Here is a 23,417-nt window from a genome sequence, read left to right as displayed (position 1 = left end):
CCTCAGAGATAATCTTGTTACTAGTAATATTAGCATTGTGCCAGTAGGTACATTACCTTTGGATGAATGCAACTATATGATATCTAGAAATTCACTTTCAGCAACAGATGTCCTCAACTATTCTACTGTGAAGTTTGTTGCCGATATCATAAATAGCGCCCTCTGTGTCACCAAACTCACACATTTACGCCTGTACATTTCCTGATGCCACCAAACAATGACATGGTGAAAGATACAGTTCTCTATGAACAGATGTTTTGCAGAAGAGCTGTCTGTTTATGAAATCCGGTGTGATTAGAATTATATCAATAAAACTCCCTGATTATAAAATAGCAAAAGTGGCCAATTTGTAACCATTAAAGTCTTGGATGCTGTCAAACAGCTATTACACATCATGAGATCTATATGAGGCAAACAGGAATGGGCGGAAGCGTTGTGGGAGATCTGGATAATTTTATTGACAAACCAGAAGACTGCATTTGTGGTTACACCTATTTACAAAAATAAGCTACAAGCCTAGATAACTTGAGAGAAGTCAGTGGTTTGTGAGTGCAGAGTGCACATGATAGTGCACCGTGTCTATGATTGTGCAGAGTGGCCAGAGGCATATTCTATTCCCACAATAACATGCATTTACAGAGCATCAATGAATGTAATATGACTATTTTTTACAAACCAACTCTACCTCCCTCTGTGAGTGTAAGTTCCCAACAGATCACGAAATCATGGATTCAGAACTGAAGTGCTTACAGAGATTTGACATATCAGAGGTAAGAGAGATTTTTCTACCTCAAAAATAGAATTCTTCTTCTCCTTTCACCTTATCATTGTTCCAACACTGCTCTCTAAACACATGCTGTATCAAACTTTTGCAATATAATTGCAGTTTTCATAACAAACACAAAGTCCAAATTGTTACCAAGTTCTCACTCTTCAGTCTTCAACACTGTAACCACAGTTATCAGAAAGTCACATTTGTGGAAATGCATAATCATCTGTGTCCGTTTTCAATGACCGGCCAGCCTACACTATATTACATGCCAATACATGTCCAAAAAAAAAGATGGGCTACTTCATTTCTTTCTGAGCACTCTCTCTTTCCACTTCCTCCTCAAATTCATCCAGTTCCTGCCTAATCTGTTGAAGTACGTCTTTCGGCTGTGCGTATTTTCTTGCAAAATCTTCTTTCCTCCAAGGAGCTTTCCAGTCTTCAGCCGCCTTGATGTCCTTGGGTCTCAGCGTCACCCTGCTGTAGTCAATACCTTGAAGATGAAATCTCTCCCATTTTCTACTCCACGGCCTTGGTTTCATTCTCACCTGAATTAATAGAAAAAAAAACAGGGGCTCAGCACTTTTCGAATGAATTTCTATCATTCATCTTCACATTTCCCAACAAATAATTTATGTGATCTTCTCTTCTACTGCCAAATATATTGCTATCAAAAAAACATTCCACATGTAGATAAAATCAGACTGAGATTTGAAAGTGATTGCCTTAGAACAAGTGAATGGTACTGACTGACTACGCATCACTGAATTGTAACTCTTCCTCTCTAGGTGTCATTTATCGGTATCAGTATCACTAAGTACAATGGGTACAATGGAGAATTTGTCACTGACTTACCTTTGACCTTTGCAGCATTGATGGGAATTGGTTGGTCCTCTCTGAGTGTCATTTATCGGTATCAGTATCACTAAGTACAATGGAGAATTTGTCACTGACTTACCTTTGACCTTTGCAGCATTGATGGGATTGTACAGCAATATATCCATGATTTTGTCAATCACTCACCATTTGCATCATCCATTGACACTGACTAACAATACATCATTTAATTTGTCATTGATACGGTCAAGTCTCATTGATTTGTACTGACCAGCAAGGCATCAATGAAACTGTTTACCGCTCATCCTTGTGATGGGGATTGATATTCAATCCATCAATAATTTTTGTTACTTACTTAAGGGGACTGATTGATGCATCAATGAATATTTCACTGATTCAACTTTGTATCATGGATGTGGCTCGACATTCAGTGCTCCAATGAACTTGTCACTAACTCACCTTTGTCCTATTGAAGGGGACTGATAGATGTGTCTATGAATATTTCACTGATTCAGCTTTGTATCATTGAAGTGGATGGACATTCAACACATCAATGAACTTGGTACTGACTCTGTTTATATCATTGATCAATTGATATTAAAATCCATTTTTAATATCAACACATCAATGAACTTGGTACTGACTCTGTTTATATCATTGATCAATTGATATTAAAATCCATTTTTCATTGACTCACCTTTGTATCACTGATTGGCACCGGATCATTAGGGCTGTGTTTGACAGGCGACATATCTGGATCAACTGTACAATACTGTGGCAGTGCATCTCGTAGGTAGAGCAAATGATCATCGACACTTTTCTCCAATTTTAGAACTTCAATCTTCTGTATCAATGGACTGTATATCTCATAACATATTTCCGTTCCTGTGGGAAATATAACCAAAAAATAAATAAATTGACAGTGCTTACACATTACATAGTGTTTACACATGTTTACAATGAAAACGCTTCTCTGAACATAATTGGTTGATCTTTTTTGTGAACAAACAAAAGAATGTGCGTTACATACACATGACTTGACATGTAACCATAGATTACTCATTTACTATCACCACACTGGATAAAATAACACATCATCTTACTGGAATACAAGAGTGTGAAGCTGAAGCAGCCATTTTGCAAACAATTTGTAACATTTATGTTAGAAACTAAGTTTTGCATCACCAGTAAGAGTACAGTTGAACAAGCTGTGTATCACGAATCATTGACCAGTTAATCAGTGAAATGCAACTGACCATATGCAATTTAACGTTGTAAAAGATCAAACTCTAAGTGAAATTCTGAAATTACTAAAACCTCTGAAAAGATCAAACAAACTGCAACTGCGTGCATACAACTTTGCCAGGATCAACTGACAAACAAATTAGGTCTTCAGTCAATTTTTAAATATTTAGGAAAGTAATGTGTAGCTTTGTCATTCAATTCTGTTTTGAACTGCTTCTTGCTATACTCTATAGCCTGAGAATTTTCAAGAACGCTGTCTTTATGCTTTATCTTGTAACGGGCGAAGTTGTTCTAATGTCTTTTAATGCTTCATTAATTGGCAGACTCTCAAGTCTGACTTTTTGCTAACCTGAATTAGCCTTTATGTAGGGTTTTAGGCCTAAGAGGGTAAAAGCTAAGAAGTTTAGAAAGAAACATTTGCAGGAAGGAAGGAGAAAGACTTGTCTTTCAAATTCGTACTCACCCAGTCCATCTATGACATTTCTGAGGAGACAGGTCGCTCCTAGGCCTAAACCACTCCTCTTGATGCAAATTCCTACAAATCTGTTCTTTTTGCCCACTGCGTGTGGGTCGGCCATTGTGATGGCTAGAATACTTCCTACAGGGAAATACAAATAATTGCATAGTGTATACAACAATGAGAATATGGAAAGGAAAATACAACATCCTTCCTGCTATGAAATCAGACTCCCAGAATAACCAGATGAGTATAAAGTAACCGTGCTTAAAATCAGTTTTTGAAATGTTCCTGCTCAGAAAAATCTTTGTGACACAATTATGCATCCATGCACTCACTGTTATGCTAGTGTTGTTGAAGGTAATTTGGGGTCTACTGGAGATTGTGCCAAAATTGTGACACTGAGGGCGCTGTTCTTTAATCTTTCTAAATTCTGTAGGACTTTCAGAGACTGAGTGCATGCTATAGTGAAATAGAAGAATTTTTAAAGTCAAGAATAACTTGATTATCATCACATGATCACTCCTGATAAGATTGGAGGATCTGTAAAGGAACAACATCAATCTGAGTGTGAAATCTTGTAACAAATACTTTATTACAAAGGACAAAGGTCCTGCTTACTACACAAAGTCAGTCATACCGATGTAGACCAGCATAGCTCTAAAAGGACCTGGTGCCTCCAAAAGAGAGGAAACATCTTGACCAATGCTAGCAATTTCATTTGAGTTTGATTCAAGCAAATTATCACATACGAGAATGATGTCACACAATATTAAAATGCATCAGACAAATTTCAAGGCAAGGATTCTACATCGCTACTTTCAATGTATTTACTCTACATAGGATGCTGATCTCGCTTTAAACCAAGCAGCTCCTTTTTTTTACTCTTTTGTTCTTTGATATGCAATAGTTTGGACAAATTTTACTAGCTGAAAACAAACGCAATAGAAAGACAACCTGCACCTACCGACATAAAACTCAGGAATATTTAAAACCTTCCTTCTTTTCAACATATCTTGTCTCTCAAGGTGATCTCTGAGTTTGGACCTCCTGCCCGGTCTGTGTTTGGGCGGGAAAAATTCTGGACTGATGAATCTTCTTGGTTTACCCTCCTCTTCCGGGATCTTCCAATAATCCATTTGGGAATGTTCCTTGAGGTTGTCCCCAGGCTGGGATGACGGCTGCTTGCCTTGTCTGGCACATGTTGAACTAATACAACGAACATAAGGGGCTCCTGAATGTGGAACATAAAATATCAAAGTTCATGTTCTAAACAATATAAAAATACGTAACAATGTTTTGTCATAAAAGACAAAATTCCCTTTCCCTTGGCAGTATAGCTTTTATTTTCTATTGCAAAACAAGGTCTTCATATACCATTAAGTTGAGTGCTTGTATGGAAGACTGAATTTTTAAGTATAATACCTACACCTTGATCTATGGCCCTACCACACCATTCGTTGTATGTTATTTGTATACACAGAAGACAAATGAGGATAGCAATGAACAACTTACTTTGGGGGGGGGGGGGTCCAGACATTTTGCAACAAAACAAGGTCGCCCCACACAATTTTGTCCTCGAACCATTTTGTACCAAAACCACCTAGTCCCAAGTACTACTTCATCCCGTGCCAGTTCATCAAAATACCTCTCATACCAAAACCATATTGCCCCAAGTAACAGCACATCCTAAACCTACCATGGATCACAGTGTAATGTTTTCATTTGTAACTTGGACGCATTGGCTACCACAAACTTTGTTTTCCGAAAAACTATTAACAGTAGAATAACACAAATGTACCAGCGTGTATAATTGTATCAAAAGTGTCCAGCTATGACAATGCTATCTCTTACACTTTTGTACAACTGGAAGAAGCTACAATTCATGTCTTACACTAAATTGCATGATGTCAGTTTCTCAAAATGTGGTGTGGGGTGAAGGGGTAGTTTTTGGGTTGGCATTAAATGACATGAGACGAGGAGATATGCAGCAACTTAATCTTGGTTCGAAGCGTCTGGCAACCCTTCAAAGCAAACGACAGACCATCGGTAGCAAACTACTTTTCCTAACGATTCTGTGAAGCGGGAAACGGTGGAAAGTTGTGGGCTACGGAAGTGCACCAAAAATCAACACGGCGGAAGGTCTGGCCATTCACCTCAGGCCCAGGTCTCCAGCATGTCCATGTATTCACGGTCGCTTGTGGTTCGATACATGGCAAAGGCCAATTCTAGCATTAAATAAAGCCTCTCTTTCTAATGCTTACAGAAACCTCCGCTGGCTGCTGTGTACCGAAATCGCGAACCACAAGCGACTGTGCATGGATTGGCATGGTGCACTTTACCATGGCCATGTGCACCATCCACATTCTCACTCACTGTTTTACATTGCATTGCACTATTCGATTGTTTTGAGAAAACAGCATCTGATCGTATCTAACGTTTTTGTTAAAAAATTATCTTACAATTTAAATCGGCATGTTACGCCTGTAAGAATTTGACGGAACATCGCTTACCTCTCAATGAAACCTGTCGAAGGAGCGAGACACACTGCTGGACTGTCCCAGCCATGGTGGTCGCCATCTTGGAGCTGGTGACTTACACTTTTCAAAGGGGTTGCAACGAACTGAGGAGAAAGAAATAGAAAATAGTGTGCAATTCACGGTCAACAACATGTAACATATGTAGATCAAGTTTTTGAATGAACAAAGCAACAAAACAATATTGCGATAGAGTAAAAATCACGGTTAATTTGTGCACATGATAAAAACAAAAGCTGTGCATACGTGCTACGGAACTCCAAGCAAGTGTGAACTGTGGTGCTTGCCACCCCCGACAAGAATAACTTGATCCCCGGACCTCCTGCTGAAGGTCATGGGTCGTAACGCGTGCAGATCAATGAGATACGGGTGGCGTTGTGCCGAGTCTCGCAGAAAATTTACGGCAGTTTCCAAGAAAACAGGGGATGACTGTTCCTAAATTTTACCGTTTGCCAACAAACGATTAGTTTTCTTTGGTTTTTGGAAGGAGAGGTGCGTCAAATCACTTTTGTTGGTGGCACAATGGTGGCATTTTTTCAGTCGATCAATGCTGCAGTTTGAAGGTTTCCCCAGCGAAACAAAGAGAGCTCCAGTGAACGCAGTGTTGGTACACGCTTCCTTCGTGCATAGCGTTGCTGTAACGTGTTACCGTTGACAGTAAGCTGCACGACAACTTGCAGTCGCAATTTGACGTTTCCTAGTGAAAGAAGCCAAGAGAAAATCCGGTCGAATTCCGGTAAGATTTGCGTTTTGTACTACCCTACGTTGGAAAAAATGGATATGAAAACTCGCATGTAACACAAACAGGTAAGTACACGCATTTTTAACGCTTACCGCCAACCGTAAACTCCCCCGCATCGCATCGCACCTTCTCAATGGTATCGCAAATTCGCTAGAAAATATTGCTAGTCCAAAATTTGAAAGAGCATAGCTCAAACACCTTTTGGAACTTTCGTCGGGGTTGTTATTTGACGACTGAAATTGCTAGCTGCCGTCATTCCAACTGTTTATGCCCCGTCGAATTGCTGACAGTGCTAAACCCTGCTGAATGTGGGTTGAACAATTATCTACAAAATTCCAAAAATGCTTTTTTACGATCACAGTTTGTCCAAAGGTCTATCCATGGCTTCATTCCAGAGAAGCAGACCCGGGCTACAGGGTTTGCATAGAATGCTCTTCCCGCGTGAATTTGGTTAAATCTGCCATACCATATCTGCACGTCGAAGTTACCACAACATAATTATTGTCATTTTGCAAACCGTGCAAGGTGAAAAAAAGCAAGGAGACTATTTTGCTGACAGTCCCCAGTCCTTATAAACATTCCTATCTTCTACGCAGGATTATTTTTCTTTTCACCAAAGGATTATAAATAGCACCATGCACCGTGTAAGTAGTACGCCACATCTTCAGTGTCTGTCACTTGATGGGAATTTAGGGTGTGTGTTGCCAGTGAGAGTTGAAAGGTTGGTCCCTCATAGCACACACCTTTTGGTAAAATGCTTTGCTTCAGAAGTTACATGCTTGTCGAGATATGTCTGAAACCTATCCACCCCTCCTTTGTACTGCAACTCTTAGGAGATTTTCTGTAAAGCATAGGCAGAGTATGGAGAAAGCTATGATTTGTTGTGCTACATACAGATATGTTGTCGTGGCATAATGCATCTGCAAATTACTTGAAAGTGGTAAACATTTGAATTACAGCATCTTCCTGTGTATTGAAGTAATATGACAATATAGCAGCACAGTCTCACAATCCTCAAAATATCACCCAAACAAAAGAATACCCATTAGGTAGAAGAAAAAAGAAATGCTCAACAACTGTCAAAAATCTGCCTGTTGTCAAAGAAGTGGGTCACATTCTTAATGGTTACTCCCACAGGCAAGCTTTCCAGATAATTTGGGTCACTGGTAATTGTAACTGACAATCTGGTTTTGTAAAGGATATGTCCAGCAGACCCAGAGTGGGGGCCTGGAATTCTCAGTCAGAAGCCAAATGGCCATGTCTGTAACTCAGTTCTAGATCTGCAAATATGTCTAAATGTATGAAATTGTTGGCAGTGCAATTATACCAACACCAAAGAACGAGAGGGCTTTGACTGAGGACAAGTTGTGTTTTTTCCATGCTTGTCATGAATATCCCAGTTTTCCGGCAAGATTTGAAAATTTCCGTACGTTCTTTCCCCCTGTGTGTGTTCTCTTCCTTGTTCCTCGTATTCCTGTCCTTTGCTTCAATTAGTGCTTGCACCAAGGAGCCCCGATTCTCTGATGGTATGTACAGTAATGTAAACATTTACATTTGAGATCTTGAATTGTCTTTTTGGGAATGTGTGGTTAGACTAGAATAATTTGTAAGTTATAAAAAATGCAACATTTATAGACAGATGTTTGATGTTGTCAATCCTGTAAAACCTATGCAAAAAACCCAACACAAATCAAAAAAGCATATGATTGGCTATCTTACATTTGTTTAGTTTTGAAAATCGTACCATATGAAAAAGAATATTGTTGACTGGAGTCTTATTAACAGTGACTGACACAGCTATGTTGAGTGTGATTATGATAGTATGTATCACCCAAAATGTTTTTTCTAAAAAATGTTTTCCTCAACCCTGATACCCCTGCTGACAAGTAAGCTATTCCGCAGCGGTTCATAGGTATCTGACCATAACAGTAAAAACAGGAAATAGCATACAAGCTATTGAACTGTAGTATTCTCAATGTTAATATCGATTTATATTGGAATATATTGATTTTTATTATATTTTTTTATATTGAAGTCTACCAGCATGCAACTAACGGACAAATCTCAAATCAGGACCATTTCTACATTGGGTTTTATTCTTCTTTTATAAAGTGTTTTTGTTTTGATAAATGCATATATGTGATATATGGATTTTGTGTTTTGTTGATAATTGATAAACGTTTACATGTTACGGATTAAATGTAAAGTGGTAAATTTGTCCCTGATACAGCGTTGCTGCCAAGTTTAAATGAAAAGCTAGTGTTTAGTCCACTTGTCTGAAACCAAATTGAACCAGTTGGTCGTGTCATGTTTCAAGTACCTAAGGCATCAGCTTGACAGGTGATAGAATTACTGTCCTTGGTTCCTAGGGCGGTTTTGTGTGTCGGTCAGCTACCCTGGCAAAGGCGTGACCACTTATTAATGCCAACATGAAGCTGGACAACACAGTAATGTTTACTTCCGTGTTTTCTATGACTCAGAGTATCAGATATCAAAACAACTCACAACAACACAACAAGTACCGTAATTTAGCATGTCTAGCAGTTCTGGATGAGACCATATGCTAAAAATTTAGCTGATAAAAAAAAAAGTTGAGACAAGTTAAAGAAAGAAGTTGCAGACTTTATACTGGTAAATGTCACTTGTCTCATTAGTTGCTACCTTATAAAGCGAAATAAGAGTATGCAGCAATGAATTTTGCCATCCTTGCACTCCAAATTTCTATATATACATGCCTTGGGCCCATTACCTGGTACAACATAATATGGCTTCTTCATAGTCATTGCATATATAGTGTTTGATGCTCTAACTCTCTGTAAACATGGACACACCAGTCCAAATGATTAAACCATATACAGGTACGAATATGCAGCAATGAATTTGCCTCCCCCCTCCATTTTAATATATGCATGCCCCATCTCCTTGCTCAAAACATGGAGGTAGGTCTCTTCCCACTTCCATGGTCAAAACAATAGGGCTCTGCAACATTCATAGATTGTACAGTGTTGGAGGCTGTTAGACTCTGTCAACACATACACATATTGGGCTGGTTGATTGTTGGATGCTGTAAGACTCTGTCAATGCTTGCACATACCAGGCCAGTTGATTGATGTCTCAGTACCTGTTGTGTGGTCAACCAAGGATCACCACAGTGGGAAAGAATAGAAGCAAGTGTGAATGAACAAAAAGATTCAAAAGAATGGCCAGCCTGGGTCCCCTGTTTCTTGGCATACAATAGCCAAGGTTCATTAGCCTATAGCATAAGCCAAGACAGTGTTTGACAGGGAATTTGGTGAGGCGTATGTTTGCTGCCCCTTGTTGTTAGTTCCACTGTTCCAGCAAAAAAAATATATCAATTGTAGATAACCTTGTTGAAACATTGTACTCCTTCGTTGCCCTATCAATGTACCCCTTTTCCTGCCAGACAGTATCACTTAACCATCAGCCAAGTCAGTAAAAAGCGGTATTGAGCCAAAACATGACATATTTTCACCCACTTGGCTTGGTGTATTATAATATCTTTAGTCCAAAAAAAAAAAGTTTACAGTATTTATGTTTTCAAAAGCCTTCAAATGTACAGTATTATGTTAAAATATACCATATGGATATGTTGTGTTTCATTAATTTTAACCATCTTGACCTGGTGGTGAAATATGGACTTGGCAGGAAAAGGGGTACACTTGCCGAGTTCTGTTAGACTTTCATAAAGATTTGAAGTCAGTGAAGGCACTAGAAACATCAGGGACATTTACATGTAATAATCACTGTTAGATCATACATGTGTATGTTTGTTCAAGGAGATGCATTTCAGATCATGTACAAGTACTGTGGTGTGTGTGAATGTATGTGTGTTGTTTTGGGTTCATTGACCTACCTGAGACGATGACCTACCCATCATTCAGTGTACCTCTACTTTGCTAATTTGTTTTCTTCAAGAATTAGGCGTGTTGATACATGTGTTTGGAGACGTCTATTTATATCAAAATATCCGAAGGACCTTGGATATTGTGAAATCAGTAACAAACGTCCATGGCTACATTGTATGGTTTCTCTCTGCATTAGAGAGATTTTAATCAAAATGTTAATGTGATTGACAGATGCTAAGATTTGTTTTGATGTCAGATCTGCTCTACTGAGTTAAACATTTGATGAGTGGATATTTACATGACCCTACGTAGATTTTTCATGGCAGGGTCATCAACCGACCATCACACTTGATAATCCTTTGGGATTCATTTCAATCACGTCTTCCTGGAACTCCAGGTGATCAATCAACATCTATTTTACATGTGCAACATCATCAGGCTTTTGAAAGCAAGAGCGTCATTGGTCAATGACGACTGCCAGATAAAAAGGAAAACATGTTTTTAACCAACAGCCAAAACATGAAATAGAGAAAACAAGATTTTTCATTTGAAATCTACTGCTTGTTAATACTTTTCGTTGTTTACATGCTCAGTCATTATCATCACCTTCAACTGTTGCTCACCCATTTTGATTGAAATTGGGAATAGTACACTTGTATGGTTTTGATGATCACACTTCTGAATGGGTGTTTCCGTGGCAAGACAATGATACACTTTGAATGGAATGAGATTCACCCCTATATTGTCTGTGCGAGTCCATAGAACAAGGCAAAAGTGGGACAAGCCACTGCGGCATTTCCTGTGGAAAGATCAAAGGTGTGGAAGACTTCCTGTGGAGGATGATCTTCTTGCCAACCTCTTGTCTACTTCTTGATCCCATCACTTATTAGGAGAACCATTTGATTTCTCTGGGGGGAGGGGCTGGAGGATTTTTGGAAAAAAAATGTTTGCAGGTGGAGACGAAGAACAAAACATTGATCCAGTAATGTCTTACTGCCTAGTAATGGCAGAAAATAGAAAAAAGTTTGCTGCCACAGTGGTGGAGAAAAAAAATTGCTGCCATACCTATTCTCTCCAGCTCCCCACCCCCGAAATAAAATGGTTGTGCCCTATGATGTAGCCTCACCCATCAGTATACTGTGAACACACAATAGCTACTAGATCAGTGTTGAGAATTTAAAAGTTTTTGACAGAGTTTCGCTCAGTGTACTGTAATCAAGCACACTGTAGTTGACTTTGATTTTTCAACGCTGACACTGCATATTGTACGCAGTAGTTTGTTCACTTGGCCAACACTGCACTGTACTTGAACTTTCAACCTACTTCAGTTCAGGCAGAAGAAGAAAAAATGTACTGGTTTTCTTGCACAAAAATGATAAGCAATATTATCAAAGGGAACAGCTACTAAAACCCAGAAGTGAAACTGAGAAATGTTGAATATCAAGCTTTGACTTTCCTGCATTGAATACCTAACTTTCAGCATCAGGGTTTTGATGTATTCTCAATAGTATTGTGCTGTTATGGTATTTTGGTGTTCATGTACATGTACTGTAGGTATGGGGCATGGACAGCCATGCATAGCAAGTAATGATTTAATGAAAAACGTGTTTTCAGGAAACTGTGAATCAGTGCCCGCACATCCATACTGTTTTTGTAAAATGATCTTTGAAACTCACTAAATTAAATGTAGTCATAACAATAAAATAAGCATGGCAGTAGTATTAGTTATTTGTTTTATATTACAGCCGGGGTGCTTTGATGGTTTGAATCTCACAGTTCCCCTTTTTTTGGCAGATTTGTATTTTTGTTCTTTTTATTACGGTGCTTTGTTTAAGAAGGCATCCTTTTTGTGAGTGATCCTGTCCTTTCCAAACAAACCACAGACCCAATTCCTTTTTTTTTTCCACCAACCAAGACCTTTTACTACACTGTGGCTGTTGTAGGTTGTGTTTGTGCGGAGAGACCCTGTTGACGGTTGAGAACTTTTAGCATAACTGACATTTTTTTACTGGACAGCAATTTTTCCTGGGAATCAATTTATTAAAAGAATTTTTTACAATGTCACATATCTCCACGGTGTCACTTAAGTGAAACAGCATAGAATGTGAATCATTGTAATAACAGAATTAATGGTTGGCTGCATTTTTACTCATGGAGATAGATAGTTAATATTTTCAAATTCCATGAAATGTGTGGCAAACTTGGGAAAAAAATGGAGAAAAATTCTATGTAAATATGGTTTCTTTACCGTTGAAATACTTGATGAAATGTTGGTTAATGTATATTTGAAGAAAGAACATTTAAACCTCTCTGCAAAAATAGATTGCTGTTGACCTTTGACCCTTAACTATACTTAATACCCACATGGTTGTGCATCTGTCAGGAATCAGCCTTGCAGAATTCATTATATTGTTACAGTGCAGCTACATGTTTGTGTTTTAGTTGTCATAGAAGGGGTTTGGTTTTGTCAAATATTTGAAAAAAGGTGACGCTTTCTGTTAATTCAAAAACATATAATCCATAGATCCACCTATGTACCCATCAACCTGGTAAGACACTTAACTGATTAATAAATTCTTCATTTACCAGGAAAAATATTTTTGATCTTGAATTTTGATAGAAACTGAAATATTTCTATGACTCATCCCCTGAGTTTGATATCCAAACATGTAGTCAACTCTCCGATATCCTTTTAACCCTTTAACTTAAGTACTGTAATTTTTCCTACCAAAATTTTACTGCAACATTTTACAGATTTCATGATTTTTTCTGTAATATTTTGATAATTTTGGACCAAATGGACATCACTTTTCATTAGCTACAGTTTTTGATCAAAATTTTGGGAAAAATCTGAAAAAAAATGAACTAGGTTATATTTTATACAGTTGACAAAAATTGACTTAGGCACTCAGAGGTTTAACCCACAGTCGTGTGGTTAACCCTATTTCCTGGTTGAGAGGTCTAATATTTGATTATTGAAAACAGTAGGTTGTGGCTGAACCATGATAGTAAATGGGGTTGTCAGGTTGAGCAAATCCAGAGTAGAAGATCTGATACCACTGACGCTTTTGCTCAAACTAGTGAATTTATCATTCAAATCAGTGAATGCCGGGCTGATAAAAAGAAAAATTCCTTGACAAAAAATGTATGGAGCTAGGGCCCATAGTGTCCTGTCCTGTCTATCCATATGAAAATGTGTGGATGATATGTCACTGACTCCCAGGATGAAGACAAGAATATATTTTAGACTTTGGTTTAAGTATATAAGAAATTTGTTAATTTTGCCATCATGAAAATTTTGAAGCCAACGTTTGTATGAACAGCTAGGGAAACTTTCAATAACTGTTCTTATTATTCGTTGTAAGGAAAAACGTTTTGCAACAAAGTCAAATGGACTTCTGTTTATCTTCAGGATCCCTTATTTGGAAAGTACAATGAAAAGGCGAGCTTCTGACGACCAGGTAGTAGCATCCAGCAGTAGCCATAGCAACAGAAACCAACGGTTACAAAGTGGTGATGATGACGAAGAAGCAAGCTCTTCAGGGACCCCGACTTCTTCCTCCTTAGCATCAATGATTTCTCCGTCGTCATTATCATCGTTATCTTCGTCATCATTGGCGTCAGGAAGCTGTTTGCAGATTCCTTCTTTCATATCGCCGTATCCCAGCGCATCTGTTCTCTCGCCGACTGTCAATCAGCATGGAACCAAGAAGGCAGGGCCATATCTTCTAGGGCCAAGACTTGGCAATTCTCCAGTGAGAAGTATTGTGCAGTGCCTTGCGAGACGGGAAGGCTCTGACGACTTCTTTCAGTTGAAGGTGAGTATAGCAGTAGGTTTCAGCCCTACCCACTGAAGTTTACATTGCACGGATCCTATTTTGATTTCATGATTGCAACCATTTCCAATAACATGTAAAAATATATCATTCTGCAAATGAGAAAACAACTTGTATTTGATGCATTTTTGTGTCACAAAGTGAGACCACAAAGAAGAACATGATAAAGAAGAGAGTTTGAAGAATATATGGACTGTGTATTATACTTTGTAATCTTAAACATAGCTGGCAAAATTATGCATCAATTCTATGTCATCCATGTTGCAGTGCTACAACACATAATCCTAAAGCTGTGAAAGCACAATTGAAGGCTATGGTTTTCCTAACCAGGAAATTTTACCAATTTTGTGTTCAACTGCGTCTTTTCAGATTCTTACTCTAGATGAAGGAAATAAAGAAACTCAGGATGAAAGACAAGGCAAGATGCTACTACACACAGAATATTCATTATTATCATTGCTACATAATCAGGAAGGTGTCGTCCACCATCATGGTTTATTTCAGGTAATTATCTACTACAGAATATATGTCGGTTATCTTACACCTCATAACACAAGTTTACATTCTTTTGCAGAATATCTGTCAATATTTTTGTGTTCTACTTGAATTTAAAATTTCCCCAGTTTCAAAAGTGACTAAAAGAAATTTTTAAGATCAAAATAAAAAAAGTCGTGAAATTTTGTTCCTAATGTAAATAGTCAATGTCAACAAGCACTAATGCGAGAAGTAAGGATGGATAATTCCTCAACGTTCTTGTGTTTGCATTGCGTGTGTTTGATTTGCCGCTGGTGAGATTCAGGCCGAGGTCAAACCAACATTTTTTGGGCATGTTTTCTCAAATTGCAGGATAAAGCATGCGAAGTCAAGAGAAGCGACAGTCTTAGGAATCCTGGCGCCAATTCCGGCAAAGTCAAGAGAAGAATATGCTTGTGCTGGACTGCCTTGTCGCGCACGACTTCAACGAAAAGACCAACGACCTCATCAATCTGCAACACTACGTGATCAAGGAGAAAAAGCTCAGCGAGAAGGAAACCATCGTCATATTTTTTGATATCGTAAGGATTGTAGAAAGTTTGCACAGGGTAAGTATAGAGATCTGTATTCCAAATGTTCAAATCTGCCCAATGACAATGTAAGCCATCCAAGATGCATAGAGGAGTGGAATATCTTTAAGGTACGATGTCCCTCGGGAAAAGTTGTTCAGACAAAAAATTTTACAATAGTTTGCTGACCTGCATTTAGTTTTGACTAATTTTGAAGCCTTGTCATATTACATTGTTTATTCTATGTGATATCCTCTATGAATATATATATATATCACTCAAAGTCCTGGTTTTCTCTAAATTCTGCCCTCTCAATGGATATGGGCTTTTACTGCATTAGAAAACCATTCCTTTGTGAAACATTTGACAAGTAAATTCAAATTTTAACGGTCATTTTGATTTCCCGTCATTTTCAAAACTTGGTAATATTAAAAAGAAAACAGAAGATCAATGTCACAGTTCACCCCTGTGCATTACATTGGACTACTCTGTACAGTTTATGTGAAGATTTCAGTGCAGATTTTTGCTTTTTTGCATGGGGCTGCGATTTGATGAGTGGACTCACATTTAATCGCAGTGTAATCTTTATCTTGTTCAAAATTGCACATACAGTCCCATTGGATAGTTAAGAATAAGTGTATACACACACACTCAAATTAGTACATTCTTACAAACTTGTTTTAGTTTGAAAGAAAAATCATAAAAATAATGTTAAGACACAACTAGTAGGGTTTTAACCCTTTCACCACCATGGTTTGTCCCAAATCCATTGTTTTCCATGGTCAAGTTGGACCTGTATACAGGGAACTGGGGGTGAAAGGGTTAAGGGCACTAATTGATATATGTAAATATTTACTTTCTAATCCATGATTATAATATCTTTCTTTGCAGAAAAATATTGTACATAGAGATTTGAAATTGGGTAACATGGTTTTAAACAAGAGATCCCGCAGGATTACCATTACAAATTTTTGCCTGGGAAAGCATCTTGTCAGCGAGAATGACCTACTCAAAGACCAAAGAGGAAGTCCGGCATACATCAGCCCTGATGTGCTCAGCGGTAGGTGTTTAAGTGTTAGGACAGTCACCCCCTGACATTAGGGCAAAGGTTAGGTTTGGCTTAGGATATAATGTCCAGGGTATTATAATCCAGGGGGTACCTGTCCTAGGACTGGTTGATAAATTCGTTTCAGCATGGAGATATGTTCATTGGTGAGTGGGTGGAACAGAAACATTTCAAGTCCTTTTGTCATCCATATAAAATGAAATTTTGAGTATAGGTACCTCCTATTCGAGAAGAGGGTAATTGTAAAATTTGCATACATGATATAAAATATAAAACTGGCAATATTCATGCTGTTTTTTCACTCATTCTGGCAAGACTGAGAAATACTGAGCCAATATTTAGCCACAATACAATTCAACATTACCTAAGGGAGTGTGCATATATTCACCATCAAAGGCACACCCTAGACAATCACTGGATTTCAGTTCTTACTTATCACACCATTCATTGGCATTCTCCATGTTTCAATGTTGACTCTGAGAACAAAATATATTTCTCTTGATATTGTCATAAAAACCCAATGAAGAATGAATTTATCCCAGTAAAAAAGTCATAACATGCAAATCTATTGGCATCTTTCCCTTCGCTAAACTGCTTCTGTTGTGTTTTTATGTTCAGGTAAGCCATACTATGGCAAACCAAGTGACATGTGGGCCCTGGGAGTTGTCTTATTTACAATGTTGTACGGGCAGTTCCCATTCTATGACAGTGTCCCGCAGGAATTGTTCCGGAAAATCAAAGCAGCGGAGTTCAATATTCCAAAGTAAGTATTTGCAGCAGCTTGTGTTCACACATGAACCCTATTTTATCTATCATGGTAATGCCCTAGCTATCCAAAACCATATGGTGCAACCGTCACACAGAGATAAAAGTGTTACTGTTGTCTTTAGAGACTGCACAGCCTAAGTTCACACAGTCACTGAGTTACTCTCTTTCAAGTTTCGATTTGTTATGCTCCCGACAATCAGCCTTCTAAGAATAAATAGTAAAATTTTACATTTTGTAATTATTTTTTTATTGAAATGACTGTACCCGAAAGTGAAAACAAGTGAAAGTAGCAAATAAAATAGAGAAAACCATGTTATTGTATTCCTGTTTGAAAGCCTCGGTAATTTACATATGTAATCTTTCCATTGTATTTCTTGCAGTGACAGAATTTGCAGTGCCCTGCCAGAATAGCTGACAATGTTTCAGCTCTTTCTCTGAAATTGAGGCAGTTAAATCTGTTTTTAGCATTTTGGGCAAAATAACATCAATACAACAGGAATTTCAAGCAAATGATGAGTCACTGTAAATTATTGTTTTGATCAATATTGCTTTTTACAAACATGGCCGATTAGGAAGTGACTGGCTTGGGAGAATAAATGTTTATTGCGACACACCCTTGATATCAAAATGTTATGTAAATGTAGTTTCAATGTATACTCACAGGAGGGAACTTTATATGCATGCAGATTACAAAGGAATGAGGAGTGATAGCATATTTTATATCAGTGTCAAACAAATAGATTTCAACAGCTTGTGAAAGGTATGTTATACATCTTGCAATTATTGTTGAATTTTCAGTGATGGCAGAGTGTCTGAGACCACCACTGGTTTGATTCAGAGACTCCTAGTGCTTGATCCCAAGGTACGACTGTCCGCCACACAGGTCTTGGAGTGTTTGTCAACAACACTGGCAATGTGGTGAGTGTTCTCAAGAATCTGCTCACAGAGTGGACTCTGTGTGATTTTACCCTTCCAGCAGCAAAGTTTGGTCCAACCCTGTTCGTCTTTCTGTGGCAAAGTTGGATCTCTGCATTTGAGTATGGGGATGAAAGGGCTAAATGTAAATTTTGAACTCTCTCAAACAAATGTGAGCCTTTGTAGCATTCAACTACTGAAGTTGATACATTTTACGTAACGAAAATCTCAATGTGTAATTCAGAATTTTGTATTTTATATTTTCTGAGCAAATGAATATTGTGCCAAGAGAAATATGAAAGGTTGTTTTGAATCACAAAATAGATTTTGTAAGCAAACAAGTACAGTGACCATTCAGTAAATGGCAAATGCACCAAGCAGTCAAAATTCTGAATGATTACTATATCTCCACACAAATATTTAAAAAGCTTTGCTTGTTAATTAGCTCCAAAATAATAGGGATATGGTATCAAAATTAACACGTATTGACAGTGTGTAACAGCGCTTGTAGGCTTGCTCTTTGCTTATACTAGTATGCCATCATCATGTTATTCTATGCCATGGAAATATCTGTGTGATGTTGTGTGCTCTTGAATAACAGTATGCCTTCCAGCTACAGCAAGTAAATTTGAATGCTAGCAATCTACTCTACCTAATAATTGTTGACTGTTTCTCTCCGTACCCTGTAGGCAATCTATGTCAACCAACAGTGGGTCCTTGCAAGTCGTGCCGGACATCAACGACGCCAAGGAAGAGGAGGAAAAGTCCAAGAAAGAAGCGGAGATAAAACAACTGCAGACTTCAGAACTGGACCTGAAGTTGCGCCAGATAAACAGCACCAACCCAAACCCACAAATGAAATCCAATGATAGACAGTTGCTTACCGCACGCCGGCGCATCAGCCAGCCACCAATCAGACGAATCAGCCAGGATGCCCGACCTTTGACACAGAGCGAAATCATCGCAAACAGGCACCTGTTGTCATGACGACAGAGACGGAAGTCATCTCACATGATATAGTGTTATAGTCCTCGTGCAATCCTTTCTGTATTGTAACCACAGATATCACAAAATACACCATAGTTTATTTTTCTATCGAAAGATTTCCTCATTATACATCCTTTCACCACAACTCTGCGTTCATCCCTGCGTGCACTGAAACTGGAATAGTCCTAGTGCGTTGCACACAAATGGCTATACCATTTACAGTGAATGCAGGGGTGATCCAGGGATGAATAGAAGAATATATTTGACTATGTCAGAGTATCTGATAGATTTACAGTGTCTCGGATAAGAGAGTAAAAGCAATCAAGATAACCGATTTTCTCTCCAGAATTCATTCTGTCTGCTACCAGCAAATAATCAACAACAGTTTACTTGTTTTTCTATTAATTATGTTGTGAAATATATTTGACGAAATGGACTAATGTCTTTTCCCCATCAGACCTCAGAAAAACATAATTTAAATTATTGGATGACTTCTAACAGGGTCATTGCTAAGACTACGTTGTTAGCATTATCATGTATTTTAGAGTTTACGACTTTGAAACTAATGTAGCGGCATTCATTTTGTGAGATAAAATATTTCTCAGCTGTAGTTTGTTGCAAATGTTTGTTCACTGCTTGACTTTTTTGATAGATATTTTTCACATTCTTCAATTTTTGTTTGTTTGTTTTTGGTTTGGGCACACTGATCTGTATTTTCCTGAAACCGATTGATAATTTTACCATCAAAAAAAATTAATTTGGCAAAATTGTACAACTTTTACCACTTGCATCATGAAAAACAAATGAAAAGGAAAAAATGCCAATTTAAGGAAATAAATAAAAATTTAGTTTTATTTTCAACTTAAAGTCCCAGAGTTGAGTCATTCACTGGATTATGTAGTAAATTTGTCTTAACCCTTTGAGTGCCAACGTCAATTTTTATCTCCTTTATAAAATATGCCCTAGTCAGTTTTTCTCAGATTTTTGCCAAAATTTTGATAACAAACTGTAGCCAATGAAATATGATATCCATTTGGTCCAAAATTATCAAAATATTTTAGAAAAATTCTTAAAAAATTGGTAAAATGTGGCTGTAAAATTTTGGTGGGAAAAATGCACAGCACACAAAAGGTTAACAAAGAACCGTTGTTTGGAAACAAATTCCAGGAACACCTTTTAAGGGAATGTTCTATACCAATGATCCACAACAAGAACAGATTGTCTAACCCATTCATCACCAGTGGTATAGCCAAAACCCATTGTTATCAATGGTAATTGTGGACCTGTTTACTGGGAATTAGGGGTGAACAGGTTACGGTAGATGACTACCCTTGGGTCAAGTTTGAAAGGTTGAAGCTACATGGTGTCTTAGCAGTGACCCTGTTTCCTGGTCAAAACAAATAACGTGTAACAGGCAATACATCCTTGTTTATGTTTATGTTTCAGTTGCTAAAACACATTTCACAGAACTATTTCTTGTGCAAGCTAATGTCATTTGGTCGTGAAAAATCACTTTGAAGATATTTAAGTTTTTTTGTTAATAAATATTCCCATCCGATATCTAACATCGATGTGTCCTTTTAAACCTCTCACTACTCATTTTGACAGTGTACAGCCACCCCAAGTACTTCAAGATGACCAGTGGTTTCATAATGTATGAAGAACATATTTCTTTATGTTTAACTCTAAGTATAAAAGTAAGAAATAAACAATGTTTTTGTTCTGTCTGGACAACTTGAAATCACCGACTGAGAATTCAATTTAGTGTTGTACAAGTATTATGTACAAGTTAAAATCATTTCCTGGGTTGGTGATGATCAGTTCCTCCATTTTTTGTGGAGGTTATTTTTTTCTTCGCAGCATTGTTTGTGAATTTAATGTCATGGGTTTTTTGTGGTTTTGAGAATTATTTTGTTCTCTGAAGGCTTTGGAATTTTACAGTCTGCACGGCCTATGTATCTCGAGGGGTAGTGGTGCACATCACCTTTGGTAATTTGTCATCCTGAACCCATCAGCTATCCTTTACCAAATACAAAGATTGCTGGTTCCCTTCCTTGAAAATGCTGAAAAAAATTGTAAAGGGTCTGATTAACAGTATGTTTGCATTTATTCCAACACAACAGAAACATCCTTTCATGATTTTGATGACATTTAACTCATCTTTTGTCTGAAATATGAAACCGATCTCCACAGTAATAATTCAAAGTTTTAATGTAAAGTGAATGAATTTACACTATTAGATCACAGAAAGAGAACATGCTCATACGTATACAAGGACAGTGCTTTTTCTCAGTTTCTCATGGCAAGTACCACAGCAAGATGAATCAAAAGAATTAAGAAAGATGAGAACTCTGTAACTCTTCTATCTTCTCGGCTAATCATGATTATCCGCCATCCTGCCAAGTCAGTAAAATGCTGTATAGAGCCACAACTCATTTCACCTACTTGACAGTCTCATATGCAAGAAAATATTGTTCTTGTGTACAGCTAAACTTTGCCTAGGTATCATATGCAGGCATTGCTGAAGTTGAAGGTCTTTGCAGGATGATGGCCCCAGAATGCGAACTTCTTGGCACCCTGACAATGAATGACAATTTCAAGGACTTGGTTAAAGTGCCCTGTCAAGATCAACTTACCATCTTTAGACTCGCTGTCTCGACAAAAATTGCAGAAAATGTGAAAAATTTTAAAACTCTTGAATTAAGCATTGAGTTATATGACACCAGTTTTGAAATGCCATCCAGAAAAGATTTTTAGTCGTACTGACTGTCAAGGTTGCAAAATCGTTCTTTATTTTTTTTTGACAAACTGCCAAAACGCAAAGTAAAAGGAAAAACAACTGCCCCATTGGCAAAACACCAGCTGACATATTGCCATGTTCACATGCTAATTCAACATTTTTTCAAGGTCAGATGTCTGTGACCTTACAGTTTCACACTCTTTTCAGGGATCAGAAATGATACATCACAAATTTTTATGTCTGAAAGTACATAATTGCTATATTTGTTACTGTAAGAGCCGCAGCAAGTTTCAAATGTCAGAAAAAGTCACTGTGTTGATCAGAGAACGCTGAGCAAGGTTCAAGGTAACAAAACATACTTAATATTTCCAACAGTTGTTCACCTTATTCTTTAGACAAAAATCTCAATATTGCAGTACTCAGGTCAAATATGCCAATGTGATCATCAACATGTATTAAAATATTGAAAGTAACTAGGTAAAATATTGTCATTAAATTATCACCTTGCTTTTCTCCTTCATACCCACCATGTAGACTCCCCAACAAATAATAAATGTCATTTTCAATTTTTCTTTGCACTAGAAAAGTCTATAATTTCCAAAGGCACCGTAACATGTTTAAATGATCTCCACCAATCACTTCGTTACACATCATTCCCTATCTCTCTATTAAATTTATTATTGAACTAAATATTTCCCGTAGTCAATCTCTTTCAAGTTGTCTGTTCATTGATGTCAAGTTTCTCTGTGGCATAGGTGATCTCTGAATAGCCCCATCCTTTTGAAGTAGAGAATTGTTCTGAAAAGCTTCTTTTTAAGCTTTATCTAGTTTCTTTTTAGCGTGAATTTCACTGGAAGAGATGCAATGTTTTCAAATGACTGTACAAATGTTACTTTGTTTTGTATAGACACACTCCTATTGTCCAAGTTCTGGTAGTGCTACCAATAAAAATCAAATTTACCTTCACTGTTGAAGTGTGTGACTGCTATTTTTGTTCATGGCTGCATTCAAAGTCATGGTTGGAAAGCAGGGGATTGGCTCAATTCTGTATTGATGTGTTATCAGAAGCGTGCATATTGAATTGCTAATGAAATGTAGAACATCAAACATATGCCTCTTGTGGATAATATTTTGTTCAACTTTACGTGTGGCCAATGTCTCCCTGTACATTTTATTATTTTAAGCCTCGGGGACAGAAAAAAGCTCTTGGGGAAAGAAATACATTCACTGTCTTAGTTTTTCGAAAATCCAAAACTTAATTCCCCCCTCCTCCCTCACCAGAGTTAACACAGGAATGGTGGCCATTTTGAATGTCAAATATTGCAAATGTTGGGTAATTTGTTTCGCTAGTTCTAAACTTTGCATGGTGACCCCAATTTTTATTGTCGATTTGGTAACAGAATAGTTGGAAGTTTCATTCAGTAAAGTTTGAGCAAAAGTTTAAGTCTTTCACTTTTGGGGCGCATACTGCATTACAATTAATTTTTTAATCCCCCCAAAAAAAAAAAAAACCAAAAAAAAAACAAAAACAAAAACCAACCAACAAAAAAAAACCAAAAAAAAAACCAAACTTTTTCATAAGCAACATAAAGTTACATAGAGGTTAGAC

At 37.5% G+C, this 23,417-nt stretch overlaps 3 protein-coding genes across 3 annotated transcripts in view; 2 read left to right on the top strand and 1 right to left on the bottom strand.

Moving 5' to 3' along the window:
- Window positions 1-23,417, top strand: part of LOC139142158 (biotin--protein ligase-like) — a 635,662-nt gene that overhangs the window by 414,167 nt on the left and 198,078 nt on the right. The gene's annotated exons all lie outside the window — the stretch shown is intronic.
- LOC139142144 (large ribosomal subunit protein bL19m-like) lies at window positions 434-5,937 on the bottom strand. The gene is made up of 5 exons (XM_070711990.1): window positions 5,822-5,937; window positions 4,276-4,542; window positions 3,315-3,449; window positions 2,304-2,491; window positions 434-1,317 (listed from the first exon to the last, which is right to left on the bottom strand). Exons 1-5 carry the CDS (start codon window positions 5,886-5,888, stop codon window positions 1,069-1,071), a joined length of 906 nt encoding a protein of 301 aa, XP_070568091.1. The 5' UTR covers window positions 5,889-5,937; the 3' UTR covers window positions 434-1,068.
- LOC139142143 (serine/threonine-protein kinase 40-like) lies at window positions 6,476-22,774 on the top strand. The gene is given in 9 exon segments (XM_070711989.1): window positions 6,476-6,652; window positions 13,866-14,271; window positions 14,659-14,793; window positions 15,136-15,214; window positions 15,217-15,371; window positions 16,224-16,392; window positions 17,017-17,161; window positions 17,965-18,084; window positions 18,771-22,774. Coding segments are annotated over 8 exon segments (1,485 nt in total). The 5' UTR covers window positions 6,476-6,652; window positions 13,866-13,887; the 3' UTR covers window positions 19,069-22,774.

The sequence above is a fragment of the Ptychodera flava genome, chromosome 10, assembly GCF_041260155.1.
Source record: "Ptychodera flava strain L36383 chromosome 10, AS_Pfla_20210202, whole genome shotgun sequence".
In the NCBI taxonomy this organism is placed as follows: Eukaryota; Metazoa; Hemichordata; class Enteropneusta; family Ptychoderidae; genus Ptychodera; species Ptychodera flava.
This window is presented reverse-complemented; position numbering and strand designations above follow the sequence as displayed.

Bases quoted from the DNA above. Each gene is read 5' to 3' on its own strand.
- LOC139142144 (XM_070711990.1), bottom strand. From the start codon at position 5,888: ATGGCGACCACCATGGCTGGGACAGTCCAGCAGTGTGTCTCGCTCCTT. The intron at 3,450-4,275 runs GTAGGTGCAGGT...ATTTCCCTGTAG, and splicing joins TATTCCTGAGTTTTATGTCG to GAAGTATTCTAGCCATCACA. The intron at 2,492-3,314 runs GTGAGTACGAAT...TATTTCCCACAG, and splicing joins AAATGTCATAGATGGACTGG to GAACGGAAATATGTTATGAG.